Here is an 18,389-nt window from a genome sequence, read left to right on the forward strand (position 1 = left end):
TATATATAATTTATAAAAATCTTTACAATTTTATAAAATTATTTCTTTATTTATTACAAACAAATTTTTGGAGGAACCTTTGATACATGACACTTACATGAAACGTGACTCCCCGAGCAATGATCGAGCAACATCTCAGTAATAGTTTCCTTTGGGTACGTTCAGAGAAACGTGTCAATAAAATTGACACAATATAATTTGTTGTAATTTGTCATGTGGTATTGTGTAATGTCGACATGCCGCAGGTCGGCGGGGCTTTGTTGACGTTTTTCGTGTTTGTGGTTGAGATGTTTCTGAGTGGAGTCATGTGTAGCTTTTGCCTTTCCTGTTGTGTTAGTGTTGTACTGTGATTACACTTTGGCTGACAACCTCATCCATCCAGTAGACGCATGGCCTGAAGTCCAGTACACTGTTTACATCATCTAGAGCTGCTGGCCATAGGCTTTCCTATCATTTATATGAGCTTCTCCTCATTCTGAGCCCTGAACAATATACACAATTTGTAAACATTCTGAAGAAAATATGATCTATGTTTTTCTGTGCTATACAGTTGCTAGTGTGTTCTGTGTGTTTTACAGCACGTTGCTGGTTGCTAAAGCTTTCAGAATGCATTTTTTGATCATGTTGCTATAGGATGTTCTGGATGCTTGGGCATTTAAATTTGACTTTTTCCTGCTGCTAGGGTGTTACTGGGATGTTGCTAGGTGGTTGCAGGTAGTTGTTGAGGTTTTGGGTAGTTGCTTGGGCATGTAAAGGGGTTATGAACTGCCTTCTTTTTTATTTTGTACTGTTCTCTGAGGTCCACTTATAATGTTATCAAGACATCCTAATTTAGAAGTAATCTGTAGCGTTTTGACCCCCTCATTGGAATGCTCCGTTTGAATAGGCGTGGCGGATTTGAGACTCTGAAGTAAACGCCCACTGCTATGATTGGCTAACAGTTTTGCAGTTTTTCATAGATGGACGCTGCTGTGATTTAGGTTAAAAACACATAAATACTTGGTACATATTAAGCGATCTGTAATAACAGACAAATAGTGACCACGAAATAAAAACAGGTTCTCAGACTTGTGTGGTGCAATATTAATGTCAGATCCAATATAGTCAGCACAGCATCGTCTTTTAGTTTCAATCTTTTTGAAAATCCTGCGTTGAATTGGGCCTTGTTTGTAAACGAATCCGCGTTAAAATGAAGTGAACAAAGGCCCAAGTTCCTACTGACACGGTCTATAACTTCTTTAAAATTAAAGTTAATCCGCCCTTTCCTAATGTTGGGATCAGAATGAAGGCAATGCAAAGACTGTGCTTTTCACAACTTGGCACTGCACAGCGTCTTCTTGTCTTCAGAGCCATCTCTGCATAGACCTGTGTTTGCCTCTCTCGTTATATACACTACATGCACAAATCGGTGGGCGGGGCTAAACAGGCAGTGATGTAGAAGCAGGCATTGATCTTCTTCTGCGGAGGCGGTGTTTAGCCACACTATTACATCATAAAGTGACACATTCCACAACCTGTCGTTTTGGCAGATTGGCTTCAATATAAGCTGGAATCTTGAGGATGTTTTTATAGTACAGTGATCTCTTATATGTGAAAAGATCTTATTTCTCAGTTCATGACCCCTTTAAAGTGACCCCTTTAAAACAGTTTTTGTATGTTGCTATGGAGTTGCTAGGGTATTCTGAGTGATTAGTGACCTGTTTTGGGTGGTTGCTAAGTAGTTACAAAGGGCATCAGAGTGGTTTTTAGTCTGTTGCTATACAGCTTCTAGGGTGTTGTTAAGGTGTTATAAATGTTTTTGGCAAGTTTCTAGGGTGTTCTGGGAAATTGCATGGGCATTTAAAGTTGGATGGTTGCTATGTCATTAGTAGGGTGTTTTGGGTGGTTACTAGAATGTTACTAGGTGGTTGCTAAGGTGTTTTGTGTGTTTTTATCACATTTCTATTCAGTTGCTAAGGTGTTTTGAATGCTACTGACCTGTTGTGTGTGGTTTCTAGTTAGTTACTAAGGGGATCAGATGGTTTTAATCTGTTGCTATGTAGTTTCTATGGTGTTGCTAAGCTGTTCTGAATGTTTTTGGAAAGTTGCTAGAGTGTTCTGGGTAATTGCCTTTAGTCTGTTGCTATGCAATTGAATAGGGAGTCGCTAAGGGAATCAGATTGTTTTTTATTCCATTGCAGTTGCTAAGTTGTTCTGAGTTGTTTTAATGTGTATTAAAACTTATGTATAGGTAAACATTTATATATATATATATAGTATATTTATAATCAAAATCAGTCAGTAGGTTAGTTGTGTATAGGTTTTTACTGCTTTACTGTATAGGTTTTTACTGTTTTACTTCATTGTTGTATGCCTGTATTTATGTAACACCATGGTCCTGTGAGGCACGACATTTCGTTCCACTGTATGTCCCCACATGCAGCAGAATGACAATAAAGCTCAACTTGAACTTGAACTTGAACTTAATGAGAACAACTGACAGAATGAATTAACTCTGAGATAAAACATATAACAAAAAGTTGAATATTTAGTTGACCTCTCAGACTATTTAATAAACAGATCAGCAAACACAAATTCCTTGACTCCCTCTTTCCAGACGTTTCTCAGTCTGTGATCCCGCTCTCCAAAAGCCTGCTGCGCTTCCAGCCTCTGTCTGTCTGTGTTCCTCTCTAATTAGTCCTGTACCCCCACCAACCCTAAGGACCACGCAGGCCTTTTCCAGGGCTCCTTCATGTCCTTTAACTCAATTAACCCAAAGGCAAGACCACTGCCCTTCTATCCCTCTTTTCTCCCCCCAGCCTCCCCATCCCTCCTTCCTTTTGCCTCCAGGCTGGATTGTTCATTTAGGAAGTTCTCTCAAGTCCTAATGTGTGATGACGCCTGTTACATAAGTTAAAGAGGCTTCTTTCATTTCTTCTTTCACTGTCCCAGAGTTCACCTTTTTCCAGAGCTGGTTCCGCTCTTTTCTCTTTTAAAGAGAGATAATTGATATGCTCTGGATTCACGATAATTCCGGTGCTCAGCCATGTGTCCGTGCATGCTCATTTTGAGGTTTTCTTTGTTGTGCAGGTTTTTTTTTATGTACAGAACTATGAATGCAAGTGAGTGCATGTGCAAAGATGAACCTTCTCGGGAGAAAACAAGATTAAAGCAAAATGAAAAATAAATGCTTAATAATTGCTTGTTTCCCCTAGCATTTTTAGATTGAGTATTTAAGTTTTAACATATGCCATTTTTAATGCATTCCAATTATTTAAAATCAGATGTATCTTTTCTTTCTTAGGGACAATGTAAAAGTTGATTTATACAGTGGCCCAAAAAGTATTTGTACACTTATGTCAGACTTAAAATTTGTGAATGGCTATGAATTAGATAAAATATAAAAAGCAAGTGGCAAAAGCACACTTTTCTTAGGTTTCGAATGACTAAACAAAAGATACACAGTTTGAAATTAAGGCAAAACACATTGTGGCAGTTTGTAGGTGTGAAACATAAGCATAATAAATTTCACCTGTGTGAATTTGAGGGGAACTGACTTCACTCATCCTCTTAAAATCACCTTGAGACCAAGAAAAAAAATGCAAAAACGTTTTGTTTAGAGAACTTGTTTGATCTAATGCAGTGATATTTTAAAGTGTGACTTTAGCATCAAAGTGTCCAAATACTTTCTGGGGCCACTGTATGTAATGCAATGTGTGGTCTATTCATTGTCGTGCTTGTTAGTGGATGGATTGTGTGGTTAGTTTCCACAGGAAATGGCAGACAAGCTAAAGTTTCTCAGAAACACATTTGTGAGGTGCATGCTTTCTCGTCACTGACAGAGAGTCATGTCCATATCCTGTGTGTGTGAGAACGTCAGTGTACCTACATGCCAGCTACATGCCAGTTATGATTTGAAACTGTTTTTAAACTTGAGGTTAGGCTGCACAATTTGAAGCTTGAAGTACCTGTAAGGACTATACTATGTAATATAGTTGACATTTATGCAAGAAAATGTGATTGCTGCCTGATGATTCAAAAGTCACTGCCAAAATGCTGGTTGTTAGGGTGTTCTGGGTGGTTGCTAGGTGATTGCTTATTGGCATAGGTCTAAAACGTCCATCTTTTTGATATTCTGGTCTGTAGATATGGCTCCATCCTTCGATGTAAGTCTATTGTATTGTATTGCATTTATTTACATTAAATTACAATTTTTAAATTATTTTACTAGGTGATAAATTTGTACATTTCACATTTCTCCTCAAACTGCACAATTTATGGTACTGCCACAACTAATAAAAAATTATGTAATTTGATATAAAATATTATAAAACAATTACTTATTTCAATATTTAAATGCAAAACGTGTCAAATTCCGCATGATAAGTGACTGTGAATAAGCTACATAAGTTATTTTCATATTTAAATAATATTTCTTTTAAAGTCAAAATATTCATAGTATAATGTAATTGCTGTATAGTGTAATTTTTAAAAGTAAAATAAAAAGTACTGTCAATGATTGCATTTCATGATGAATTTATTTCATGTAAGTTATGAAAAGAGCTGGTGCTTGTTGTTGACATGAGAAAGGGTGGGAAGGTGCAGAAGGAGGGTGGAAGATAAAGGACCATGCAATTATGGAATTTCATCCCTCTTTCTCCCGGAAACTTAATCTTCCCCTGCCTTTGGGTAAAGCCGAAGGCTCATTCAGGCAGGAATGTCAGGACGAGTTTTAGAATGTCGTTTGAGTTTGCAGAGCGAGAGAGAGCGAGAAAATGTTGCAGAATTTCATGGTATAAGTTTACAATGGTGGAAGAAAATTACACAAGTAAGATTTTAGCACTTGTAAGTTTGTATTGTTTATGATTTTACCACAAATTTATAATTTTTTCTTAAATTTAACAAAAAGGTCTGAAATGTAGTGTCAGACTACACGTGCACATTGCATTCCCAGCGTTGCCACAAGGGGCACTATAGCAAACATTAGCATAAACTGTCTTTTCTATAGTCAGATTTTAGATCATGTACTGGTGGAACAACAGTTTGAAGAGAACCTTAGCAGACTAACTAAAACAGTCAACATTTTATATAATTTTATAGCTTTTAGCTTAATAACACTTCCGTTTGGAGCACATTCTTGATGGTAACTTTAACTAAGCCCTCTCTATCTTAAGCAAACATGCAATGTCTGCATACTTGTTTAAAGTATGTTTCCATCCTAAAGTTCAAAGAAAGTTACTTGTGCACAAAGCCAATGTTGTTTTTAATCAGAATCAGAACATGTTTTATAATGCATACAGATTGTGAATGTGAAGAAATCTGGAAGCCCCTGACTGCCAGAGACACAGATAAAAACTTCAGGATGGAACACAGACCATGGGCTCTCGTTCCCTGCCCCCATCGAGCACCTCATCCTGCTCTCTCTCTCTCGGCACATTGCTGTTTGATTGCTTAAGCCCGGTGGTCAGACAATGGGCGTATAAAGAATGGGCCGCTTCCTTCCTTCCTGTTGAGTATTCTGCCTTGATGAGCAGACTGAATAGATCTGGGCTTCAGAACGGGGCATGAGCTCCGGGGCCCAGCTAAAACCAACAAAGAGACGCTCTGGGGGCTTTTTCAATTCCTCTGCTGCTTACTCTCTCTCTCCTCTCTCTCTCTCATTCTTTTGCTGCACAAATGCACACTGTCTTTTTTCAGATTCTCTTGCTCAATGGGGGTGTCTCTGGATCTGAGGATCTGTTAATAAAAACTATATATATACCAACTTTGTCAAATTCTACTAACTTTTTTTTTTTAACTGTGTTTAACAGTGTTTTTTCTTTCTCTAAATGTGAATGAATTGTTTCATATCATGCACAGTATTTTGACAGCCTGTTAACTGTGATTATGTATTGCACTGCAAAAACAAACAAACAAACAAACAAACAAAAAAACTTATATACAAAAATGTATTAAGGCTTATTTAAGGATCTTGAAAATGTGCATTTTATCTTGTTCTGTTAGGTGCTTTTCAGTTGTTTTAAGCTGACCTCATTCTTTTTTATTTTATTTTCTAATAGCACTTTTGATGTTTTGCAGTGTTAAACCCTCAAACCCAAGTTTAGTCCTGTGGTAACCAGTCAGGGTTATCTCGCTTTGCTCGTGTAGCTTGTCCTCATTGACATGGTTAAATTTAGAATGAGGATGGAAGTAATCAATACCCTTTCAAACCAAACCAAACATCAATAGATGGGTACATAACGTCTTGAATGACAAATGAAATAACTTCCCAATGGTCTAATCCATTCCTTTTGACGGTAACGTTCCGGCCTAGGCGAGCACTTAATACTAGTGTTAATTTTTTAGACAAAGTAAGTTCCGTCCCGTCTGTTGTCTGTTTATTGAGGTCAACCCTCCCAGCCTTTATCTGACCCATTTTTCTGCTCAATGGAGAAATCTATATTTCTCCATTTCTCTTGAACTTGGCATGCAATTGCAGCTCTTTCAAAAGGGTGTCATTTTTCCCATCTATCCTTTGTGCTGCCTGCACCCATAACAACACATTTAGCGGCTGCTAAACACTCGCACGCAAAGTAGGAAACATGCGCGCGCGTGCTGTCACACACACACACAATCACACTCAGAGGCTGCCCTGTGAGAATACCAAGCAGGTAGTTGAAGAGGCTTAAGAGGCGGTGAAATAACTGAGGGCCATTGAAAAGTTGGTGAATACACAAGGGTTCGAATGTGGGGGTAAACTGTTGGCCCATTGTCATTTAAAGTAATGTCTTTAACCCTTTGCGGGGCTTTCTTGAGCAAACCAACCCCCCGTCACTGCCCTGCCATTCACAGCTTAAAACAATGGGTGGGAGGCAAGCCGGAAAACGACGCACTCGAGCAATCGGGACGGTTTTGTTTTTTTGCCGCGTAAACGTGGAAGGGGGCTCATCCCTACCAAGGGGTGAAAGCTGGCTGGCTGTCACTCAAAACCTCAGCAAAAAAACAAACATGCGCTAACATGCTGAACCAACAGTGCTAGTAGTGCATATCATGTCACAAGCAAGAAAATTGGAAATAGGCACAGCCTTTTTCTTTGTGACTATACAAAACGAGGCATGCATTGCAAGATCAAAATATATTATTTTAAACACATTTACTATAAACAACGTAGAATCAACGTCATGACCTTGACATTTTAAGCTGCTTTAGTTTTAAAGAGTGATTCCCAACTGATGGTTTGTACTCTTAAAAATGGGTTGCAGTGATGAAAACCACTAAAACTGCAACTAACCATATATTTGTGCATATTTGTTGTAGACCAATTTAGGTGCAAATTCATGACACTTTATTTGGAATGTAAAATCTGAGACCTGAATTTGAGAACCACTACTTTAAAATAAAAAATACTTGATTTATTTCAAGTGATTTTGCTCATGCCTTATTCAAATAAAGTTGTGATAATGCAAACAGAGTTATCGGTTATGTTTTAGCAATCATATTTCCCTTCTGAGTTCCTTAATACAGAAAGGTTAAAGATCACACCTTACACAACCGCATCCAATCAACTTGCAGAGTGTATAGGGAGCAAAAATTTCCTCAAAAGCAGAATTGATAAAGCATCTTGCGTATACCATATCTACACTTAATATTCCCACAGGGCAGTTTCCATAACACAAGCAAGGATTGGAGGGAGCGTAGCAAACAATGGCTTGCCAACAGAAACAATCTCTGATCCTCTTGATGTCAACTAGTGGTTCGCATACTTCAATGATTAAACCAGTGCCAGATGTTTCCCATGGAAGTAAATGCAGCCAGTATCCGCTGCTGGCAGGGGAGGCTGGAAGTTACCCCTGAAGGTCTGGCTCGAGATCAGGGCTTCTTTGTAAAGGAACTGGGGTTGATCGCGATCTGAGATCAGTTTGTTTGGGTGGTTTTATCAGACAAGCTGTTGTTCCAAGTATTGGTGTTAATTATTGGTAATCGTAACTTGATGACTTGATCTGTATGCACAGACATCTAAATTCAGTGTGCCTATTACATAGCTAAAGATTTGTCAAGTTTTCTTGGTCAGCCGGAACAACACAAACAGAGTTCTGCAATTTTCCAGTCAAGATTACACACGTCTCCAAATGGTCACGGTTAAAGCAAGATCGTTCATGAAATAACAGTCAACACCAAACAATAGTCAATGTGGCATTTATAGTGAGCTATATTAAACTTCACTTGATCTCCTTTGTGCAGGAAGATGTCATCGATAGAATCTCTCAGTAACGCACCTATTTTGCTGATTTGCCAACGTACACTATCACTTTCATCGCTTTATTTTCAGATGACCTCGAAACTGAAGCTCTGCGAACATCATCGCTGTCATCATAAACGCAAAGTGAAACACGACCCTGACAGAAGATCCATCGGGTAAACAAAGGCGATTGAAAACACAGTAGATTTTCTGAAAAGGCTAAAAACAAGGTCAACAGCAGGCCATAAAGAACACAGAAAATGCATTGTTTAATTTCAAAACGTTAATATATTTTCTATTTTATAGTGAACATATGCATCGGATTTGACACCCTTGTCACCCTTTTTTTGCAGCAACAACAGAGGAGGTTTTGTTTCTCAAAGTTGGGGTGATGCCTATAAAGATGCCTCTCAAAATAAATATTACTTTATAAAATAATAAAACTTCAAATAAATATTTTTACACTAAACAATGTGTTGAAATTAGAAAATAAAGTTTTTCTTAGGGTCACTGTACAATTTACAAGTATAGTTGTAGGGATAAATCATGTATAAGTTTTCTCTTCAATAAGGCAACATATCAAAAGAGTGATTGGATATACATTCGAAATGAATGTACAACACTATACAAGTTTTATATATGCGTCATATATATGGATCTGTCAAGGTGCCTCTGGTTTGGCACAATGCTTTTCACAGTTGAAATATTATATGTACAAAAATAAAATCTCAGAAAAAGAGCTCATTTGCTAATTTACATACTTTGCAGATACTATTCACAAACAGTTAGTTAGGAGAGTCTGTCACCTTTATCAGTCATATTACTGAATGTCAATAGGGCTAACATTCTGTACTTCAGTTTAAAACGAAAACATTATCCCCCTTAAAGAGTGATAGAAAGAGAGAAAGTGGATAAGAGAAAAGCAAAAACAAACAAACAAGCAAACCACTTCAAACCAGTTTTTCCGCCAATCCAATGTCACCTCATGGTCTACAGTGCCAAAACTACAACAATTTGCGAATATTTTTCCACTGCTCTGGAGATAGTCCAAGATAAGGTTATCTTCCCAGTGCTACTCCAGGAACCAAGCCTAATTTATTTCTCAATTCCTTTGTTCTTGCAGCGGCATCCTGGCCGACTGGTGCAGTCGTAGCACGCCTGGCACAACGCCACGCAGCCCTTTGCCGGGAGGTAGCAAAGCAGGCATGGCAGGAATATTGCCAGGACACTTATGGCCGACCACCGCATGCAGCAATGCGACTGGCTGCAAGAGAAGGGCTTGTCCGCGCACACATCCTCATCGTCGCTGGAGCAGTGGTAGAAGAGACCCTTGACGCAGCAGACACAGGTCACGTAGTCCATCGTTGTTGTCGCCGAGCAAAGGCACCTGCGGCCACACATCCAACAGGATGGCAGGGTCCGAGGACAGGTGCACCCTTCGCACTTGCAGCGGCCACAGTCCTCACAGCGATTTGAGTGCTTTCCATCGGCAGCCTGGCCTGGGGTTGTCGCCAAGGGCTTCAGTTCATCCTGCTTCAGCTCTGAACGTTTGGGCTGCACCCTCACCACCCGATCACCCGTCCCGCCTGCGTTTCCCAAAAGTCTTTGCTCCGATGAAGTGCTGCCCGTACTGGCCCTGGCAGTACTGCGTGACCCATCGCTGGTGCCACTGATGGATCTGCTCACTCCGCTCCTTGGTGACTGAGGGGCTTGTTGAGGAGTCTGCTGTCCAGCTTGTTGGGCTCTCGGGGAGTTTATATGCTCAGAGAGCTCAATGGAGGTGCTGGAAGTTGGGCTGGAAGGTTGCGAGTCCGTTTTCTGTTGGGAGGCCGGTGGCCGGGGTGCCACCGTCGGGCCCTCTGTGTACTCATTGCTGCTGCGGATGGTCCTGATCTGGTCCAGGGAGAGCACCTGACCCTCCCAAGGCTCTGAGTCCCCAGTCTGGGGTCTGCCACTGTCACGCAAAGCTCGCAGCAAGCCAGAGGAGCCGCTGCCGCCATTTTGAGCTCTCGTCTCCATCTTTACTCTGAAGTGGGAACTCTCCGGCTGGCATTGAACACATCTGAAGTCCTATGGGAAAGGCAGACAGTTAAACGAGAGTGTACAGGGAAGTAAATTCCCATAAACTAACCATATGTAAATCATACAAACTAGCCAAAAAGAAAAGGCAGATGGCAAGCTCCTTAATGCAAATCTCCCAACTACTCCCCACCTCAACAGCCCCAGAAGGCTGATCATCAATGGGGCGGGCCTTTACCACCTGCAGCTATCAAGTTCATGGAACATCTAGTAAACTCAAAACCACTTTTGCTCTACAGTGTCTCGGGTGCTGCACATTATCAGATCGAGAATAAATAAGGGTATTGTGTATTGTAAACAAGTGCTATACAATTAACTTTTAATTGAATATTTATTCTTTTGCATTGATTTTGTGTAGCTTGTGTTTTTATTTTAACATTGCAAACACCATTCTCACTGTTCATTCCTTGCAGAGCACATTAGAACTTGTTTGTAAAATATGGTATACGAAAAAAACAATTAAAAGCAAACCCAACTTCACTTTGCTTTGTGGTTCAAGCTATTATTTTAGTCATAAGGATCCAAAATGATAAACAAATGCAGTTGTTTAAAGAATTTGAAAATGCAATTATTATAAAACTTAAAGAAAAGGTGGTCTTGTACCTGGATAATTCAGGCACAGTGTTAAGTTAATGTAAAAGTTCACATTCGCCATAATACATTTCCATAGTATTACTGTTAAAATAAAATTAGGAAGTTACTAATCTAGCATCTGGCGTGCATAGGAGCAATAACATGACATCCACAAATGTATTATGGCGCTATCAATGGAGGGCAGAGCTCTTGGCACAAAAAAAAACAAACAAACAAAAAAACTTGTATACAGAAAAATAAAATATCCACGTGTTGAAGTGGAAAAAACATGAAACCATACATCTCAGCCGAGACCCTCAGCACCAGTTGAGTTAAATCTAAATAACACTACCCCAAATTACCATATCAATTCACAATCTTTCTATCCATGGAGAGGCCCCATCAGCAAAATATCTGTTAAACATCTGTTTATCTCCTCACTGCTATTTAAACTTCTGATCTGGGTTATCAGCATGCATACTAACGTTATAACAATACTTAACTTGGTTGAACCTTGCATAGAGTACAAAACCATTTTTTATTCTTCTTTGCAACAGCAGCCAAAGTTTTTATTTTTTATTATTATCAAAATGTTTAGTGTTACGTCTTATAGGTTTTTATTGAGAGAAAAAGAAAAGAAAAAAAAGCGTATAACGTAGATGACATTTATCAATGTCTATTCGCAACTTTAAATGAGACAAAAATGTAAATGTGTCAAGTTTTTATTAAAATCATAGTGGGTCTTCGTAATAGTTTTTATAATAAACGTGCAGCTGTAGATGACGTTTTTCAATAGTGATTCGCAACTTTAAATGAACAGTAAGTCAAAGTACGTAGGGAACAGATCCGTATGGCAACTATTTGCACAGCTGCAAGAATGGTGCGGTGCATGAGCACTGGAAAAAGTCACGAAGAGCACGAAGATCTATAATATAAATGCACGACTAAATAAACAATAAGCAATAAACGAAACTAAAATAAAAATTCACTGCAAAAAAGTTGTATCACATGTCACTTACCGTGATCTCACCACCTCAACCCCCTATTTGTGTTGTGAAGAGTATATCCTACTAGTAGGAATTTCTCTTTGGTTAGTCCTCAATTCATTGGGAGATTCATTCACAAAAATCTCGATGATAGCAAAACACTCGCGCGTCCTCGTATTTGCGTATTTGCGTATTTGCGTATTTTTCCGCGCAGCTCGCGCGAAACAATAACATCTGAATTTTATTCCAAGTAGAACGCGGTGTAGTTTAACTTGTGCTGTTAAACCGCTAATAATGCCAAAAAGAAAATAAGTTCCAGAATCCAACAAAATGAGCCGAGTTTATAGAAAAAAATAAAATAAAAACGCTAAAGACTTTTTTCAAGAAGTAGCGTTGCGGTTCGCAAGTTGAATGTTTGGCTGCATGGCACACACTGTGCTGATTTCAAGTTTTTCAACTCTTGTTTTTTCTTCTTTCCGGAGAGGAGGTCGGGTTTATGCTGTAAATGGCGTCATGTGGAAGTGAAGGGGGTGAACAGAGTAGCTGTTGTCCCAGAGGATATATTGTATCCGGTCCCAGCTCATTGGCTCTACAGGACTCAACATTCACTCCCTGTGCGCGCGCGTGTGTGTGTGTGTGTGTGTGTCTCAGAACAGAGAACACTAGCACAAGGACGTTCGATTCATTTTAGCGAATCTGCTCACTCGAACGATTCGGTTCAATTAACCAATTCAAAGAGCCGACTCACCAATTCTTTTGAGTTATTCGTCAAATGTGCTACGTCTTATTGTTGTGACAGTGGCGGTTCTAGCTTGTATGGCGCCCTGGGCGAACCACCCCTTACCCCTTCTTGATTTTATTTTGAATTTGATTTTATTAGAAAACTGCGTTTGGCATTTAGGCTATTATTTATTTCATAATGTCAAAAGGCTTCGCGGTCTGGATGGACACATCTTGCCAGTTGGCGACCCCTGATATAGATTATACCCAGTGTTGTATTATTTATGCACATTATTCAACAACTTTTAGTGGCGAGGGTCTAGGTCGACTTTTTAAAGAAGTTTCTGTCAGGTTTGTTTCTTCAAACCAAAATTCTGTTTACAGTGAGCTAAAGGTTAACTATAGCCTATAAAATAGGGTGACCATACGTGCCTTTTTTTCCCGGACACGTCCTGGCCAGGATTTCTATATGGCCTAAATAGGTTTTGCGCTGTGCAGACCGATCGGTGTATGACATCAAATTACAGTGAGAGCTGTAGAATAGAAAGCAGATGGCTACTCATGCTTTCGAATCGCTCTCACGGTACTTTGATGTCATACACCGATCGGTCTGCGCAGCGCCGCTTCAGGTCGAACAAACCTAGTGTGTATGCATATTTGCATCACTTTGACCTTTCTTTGTAGATCCGACCTTCTCGCACGACACGATTGGTCGATTATGTGCAAAGCCTGCATGTTATTGGTCAAACTACTTTTCGATCATTACCTTCAGCAAGTATGAAAACAGAAAAAAAAAGAAAAGAAAAGAAAAAACTGGATATTTTAGGCAATATAGAAATCCTGGCCATGCAGGACGTGTCTGGGAAAAAGGGCACGTATGTTCACCCTACTATAAAATACATTTGAAACAAATCACTAATCACATAAACTTAAGTGATACATGACGACAATACTTGTGTTTTGTTGATACAGTGTCAAATAGTGATCATAACGGAAACCGAGCAGCCTGTTGTTACCTCCTCAGTCAAACTTCTGCACAAGCTTATGTTTAACGTTTGTGGTAGGCTGAAAAATCTAAAACTGTTGAATTGCATAAAGTTATTTGTATAATAATAATAATAATAATAATAATAATAATAATAATGTTAACAGTTTTTCTACTAAACAAAACAGTACAGTAGAATGTGCTAATCGGTTCAACAGAATCATTCAAATGAATCTGTTCATTCAAAAGATTCATTCGCAAATCAGATATCCCTACAGAGAACACTGCCTCCGTCTTTCACGGCCTAAACATTTGCGCAGGAGAGCTTATCTATTGTTCAACCACTGCTGATACGTGTGTTTATAACTTTAACGCACCTTCTTCTCTTTTTGAAGACTTTTCAAAGAGACATAAGTGGTAAAAGCTTCATTTGTTGCAATGAGTTCAACTTTTTTTTCTGTTCTTAAACATCCAATCATCTTCCTTTGTGCAGTTGTTCTGGCCACCATGTATGAGTTCAGTTTTTAGACTTGTATTTTCTTACCTGTATTCAACATTATTATTATTATTATTATTATTATTATTGCATTTAACTCAATGGAAAAAAAATCATTGAGTCTATTACTGCTCTCTAGTGGCATGATAAGCTAAAAACAGCTGGCCTGCAGCACCAGTTTACTAGTTTGTTTGTTCCTTAAATTAACACCAGAATTATATTTTAATCAGAAATGCACAGTACATGATTACCTCAGCAACAATAGCAGCAACATAATAAATAGTAAATTATATCCATGATGCACCGATGTCAGGCTGGAAAACAGAATTAAATAATATTGAAATATAATGGGCAATATGATAAACATAACAAAGTTGTATATACAAAAGAGAAAATACAAACAAAAAAGTCTGATCCAGTTAAATCCGATCTAGTGGGTGATAGTGGATGAAAGACACCAATAAAACAAGTTTACTTAGCATGGAAATAGCTTCAATACAAAGCCACTTTATAATGTATGGACCATTGTGGGCTAATAGGAAGTACTCCCACAGGAGAATGTAGTCTTCTTCAAGTACTCCCCTTGACACATTGTCTGTCTGTCTCTCTAGCAACTTTTCTTTTAAAAGGCTGCAAGGCAATAACAGGCAAGGCTACTTCTGTGTTATCAAAAGGAGGGGGTGAACAAATGCACCTCGAGGTGGCCTCAAATGAACATGGAGAGTCAAAGAGGAAACGAGCAGAGAGTGAGCGAGTTCCCAAACCCATGAGACTCCACCATCTCCAGCTGAGCGGCCCCTTTTGTTCAGGGCCTCCTTTTCACCAGCCAAAGGTGAAAAGGTAACTGACAGGGGGCTTTGTGCCTGGTCATGGGGACTCCCATTGGCGAAGAACGCCCAGATTCCCTTGGTCACACATTGTCAATGGGGTCCATGAGGAAATGGGAGAAGTGGGTTGGACGAGGATGCAGGGAAAAGTCTTTTAGAATAAGACACATAACAAATAGTAGGGTGAATCACATGGGAACTGTCAAGTAATGTCTTGGTTGTATACGAAATGAAATATTGCAAACAAAACATTGCATACATTTTGTATTGTGACAATTTTTGACAGAACAATTGTAAAGTAGGCTACATTTGTAAAGTATCATTCAAAATATAAAACATTGTAATATATATTGTACTGAATTTAATTCATGCTAATTTTGTAAAAAAAAAAAAAAAAACTAAAAAATAAGAAAGAGATTTTATTGCATTTCAGTCATGCAAATGTTGTGTGACAATTTGTTTAGCTGTCATGGAAATATTGTAACAGTAAAACAAACCTTAAGCATATTTTTATTAGTATTTCATCATTATTATAAATTTTTTTCTTCTGATTTTGGAGTGAAAAATAACCCCGACATGCATACATAAATAAATACCCTCTGACTCTCTATCTTCTAGATTGCAAAAATAACACTTGCGCCTAACTAATCCTAAATAAGTCTTCTGGCATTATTTCCAAGTGTACCTCTTCAAGCAACAGCTGTCTTTCTGTTTCTTTGATTGTTTTATCGCCCCCATCCAAAGCACCCCCAAACAAAAGCTTATATACTTTGTAAAGATAAAGAGAAAGCAGTGGACAAAATGCATACAGATGGTTTAGCTTTGAGCAAAGCTCAATGTGACATGAATTTGTGAGCTTAATACAGTTGCTTGACGTTTTCCTTTCTTAGTGTCATTTATTTTTCTTCTTGTTCTGGGAGATAAGTTCCACTGTTACCTCAGGCTTTACCGTGGTTCAAGACAATTTTGTTGGAAGAGACACGGAAATAGCGAGAAGTTTCAATTAAGTCCCTTCATTTTTGTAATGTTTTCTGTGGAAAAGCAGAAAGTCTTAGACTTCATCACAGCACACAATTTCATTTATTTACAGATGAGTTTTGCATTTGCAAGCACTTTTTTTCTTTCTTTAGGAAATGTAACAAATCTAGTTTATTTTATTATCATGTTTTGGACAGCAATGTTAAACCAATCTCCTCTTCACAGTCGTTTAAATATAATTTACCAACCCTTGTTTTTTCCACTGGCATGCTCAGTGTTGCTTGAAACAAAACCAAAAACCACAAAGTGTCAGTCTGTGCTCAGAAACACGTTAGTCACAGTCGGTAACATCTCCAAAATATTTGACAGATAATCACGGGAATGTCTGAGTGGATGTTATACATGTACAATTCTATTTGTTTGTTAGGAAGAGAAACCATATATCCATTTGCTCGTGTGTTGGGTGGGTGAGTGGGTGTTAAAGAAAAAGAAAGAAAAAATGTGAAGAACGAGTGCAAGGATGCACATGCGGACATGGAGCCAAGTAATAATGACCCTTGGTGAGCTCTAGGCATCGGAAGGAAACACAGAGTGCCCTGTAATTAGGCATTTTATAATGTGCACCAAATTCTTTGATAATGCAACAAGGGGACGGTGGAGGGGGGCCGATTCAAAACCACAATAGTTGACTCTGGAGCCAGTTAGCCCAATTAAAACAGGTTATGCACAGTCATTACGCTAGGTCGGACAGATCTCATAGGAAGTTTGGGCCTCGTATAAAGAAAAAAAAAGTTTCTTGGAGCCCGAGGGCGAACTGCATGGGCTTCACCTGGCATCGTTTAGCAGTTCTCGCACTTCCAAGGAGGTATGCCAGATTTGAAGTAATGAAATCTTTGCCCTTGATTTGCCTGTGAATAGCATTGGCGATAATCTGGGTTTTGCTTTGATAGCAGGGCCACCTCTGTGACAAGTTCCAGAACACCACATTTGGAAAGATAATTAGAAAAGACAATGGACTGCAAAACGGGTTTAATAACCTCATCATCTTTGGTAGAAATGTCTAAAATGTTTCATCCTTTCAGATGTTTCAGCGCAGTTTGTAAGGAACCACATAGCAACCACCATGCAACGCAGTGAAACACTCACATTTGTAACAGCATAGAAGATCGTATCAACCACATAGCAATACACCCAAAACAATCATAATACTTCAGAACTGCATAGCAACCACTTAGCAATGCAGTGAACACTCAGAACACCCTATCAACAGCATAGCAACACTCTAGCAAGCACACAGCAACACATTCAAAACACTCAGAATACGTAAGAACTGTACAGCAACCAACTAGAAATGCAGCGAAGACTCAGAACACCCTATAGCAATCCCATAGCAACACTTAAAACACATAAGATCATAGCAACCACCTAAATTACCCTAGCAACAGCATAGCTCAAAATATATGATTTTGTGCTCTTTAGATGTGGCTCCTTCAAATGAAGTCTGTATGACTTTATCAGTCATGTCTGTAGTCCAAGGTTATGTACTGAGGTTTATGGGGTTTGAAGCTTAATATATTCTTAATATATTCTGTTCTGGAAAATGCACAAGTTATGCAAGAAAATATGAAATAAAAATACATTTTGGTGGGCCTTTCATAGCCGAGACATCAAGTGACTCTCATTGTAAAATTAGTCAAAACAATTTACTTCTCTCTCACATAAGATTAAATCACCAGCACACTGCAAACAATATTAAGACTTACTGCAGAGCATTTGCTTTTAGACGTGAAAAGGAAAAAAGTTGCATAAACGAGTATTTTTCTTTAAATAATTTTTTATAGTTAAGAGGTTCCACTTCTTCCTTTTTGCCTCGATCTCTCAAAACAAGCTCACAAACAAAAGTGACAAATCAAGCCCTTCATTTTCTTTTAAATTCTGTGTCCTTTGAACTCGTGAAATATCCATTGGATCCTTGGACAGCTCGTGTCCCCTTCAGACCCCCAAACACACACTTTTTTTGCTCACACACAGCAGAGTGTTTTAGGTTCAGATGAAAACCATTACACAAATTTTGCGGTTCCTGTTTTTATATCCTCTTCTCCGGCAGTCTTCTGGGACAAAGAAATGGATACTTGGCAAGCTCTTCTTCCTCCAGAAAAAGAAATGAATAACAATCCCATCTCCTCAAACTGTGCTTCCGCAAAGAGCACTTTTCCAGATGGAACTCTTGACATGCAACACACACGCACGCACACACACAGACATACACACCGAGAGAGAAATAGAAAATCAGTGAACCCATCTGAAGAGGTAAACAAATCTAATACAGATACAAAACACTACAAATAAAGTGCTGGAGTATTTTTGTTTAAATCATGGAGGCTTATACACTAGTTTCTATTCTGCATTTTAATGTGATGCAAAATATTTTATTTAATATTTTATTTCTCTGTCTTTCTATCTGTCTGTCTGTCTATCTATCTATCTATCTATCTATCTATCTATCTATCTATCTATCTATCTATCTATCTATCTATCTATCTATCTA

At 38.7% G+C, this 18,389-nt stretch overlaps 1 protein-coding gene and 1 long non-coding RNA gene across 3 annotated transcripts in view; both read right to left on the reverse strand.

Moving 5' to 3' along the window:
- Positions 1–7,620: 7,620 nt before the first annotated feature.
- LOC107676063 (uncharacterized) overlaps positions 7,621–18,389 on the reverse strand; it is a 16,472-nt gene continuing 5,703 nt past the window's right edge. Inside the window, exons 2-3 of the long non-coding RNA XR_001632681.1 lie at positions 14,166–14,167; positions 7,621–7,958 (exon numbers count right to left, since the gene is read on the reverse strand). This is a non-coding gene — a long non-coding RNA (uncharacterized LOC107676063). The remainder of the gene's footprint in view (positions 7,959–14,165; positions 14,168–18,389) is intronic.
- spry2 (sprouty RTK signaling antagonist 2) lies at positions 8,450–12,445 on the reverse strand. 2 transcript variants are annotated; one of them, XM_016470585.1, is made up of 2 exons: positions 11,869–12,445; positions 8,450–10,259 (listed from the first exon to the last, which is right to left on the reverse strand). In XM_016470585.1, the coding sequence occupies exon 2, from the start codon at positions 10,214–10,216 to the stop codon at positions 9,293–9,295; it is 924 nt and encodes a 307-aa protein (XP_016326071.1). In that variant the 5' UTR covers positions 10,217–10,259; positions 11,869–12,445; the 3' UTR covers positions 8,450–9,292. The 2 variants fall into 2 exon arrangements, with proteins under 2 accessions (XP_016326071.1, XP_016326070.1); XM_016470584.1 differs by having other exon boundaries at positions 8,450–10,267.

The sequence above is a fragment of the Sinocyclocheilus anshuiensis genome, unplaced genomic scaffold, assembly GCF_001515605.1.
Source record: "Sinocyclocheilus anshuiensis isolate Anshui unplaced genomic scaffold, SAMN03320099.WGS_v1.1 scaffold1744, whole genome shotgun sequence".
Taxonomy (NCBI): domain Eukaryota; kingdom Metazoa; phylum Chordata; class Actinopteri; order Cypriniformes; family Cyprinidae; genus Sinocyclocheilus; species Sinocyclocheilus anshuiensis.

Coding starts and splice junctions, on each gene's coding strand:
- spry2 (XM_016470585.1), bottom strand. CDS start 10,216: ATGGAGACGAGAGCTCAAAATGGCGGCAGCGGCTCCTCTGGCTTGCTG.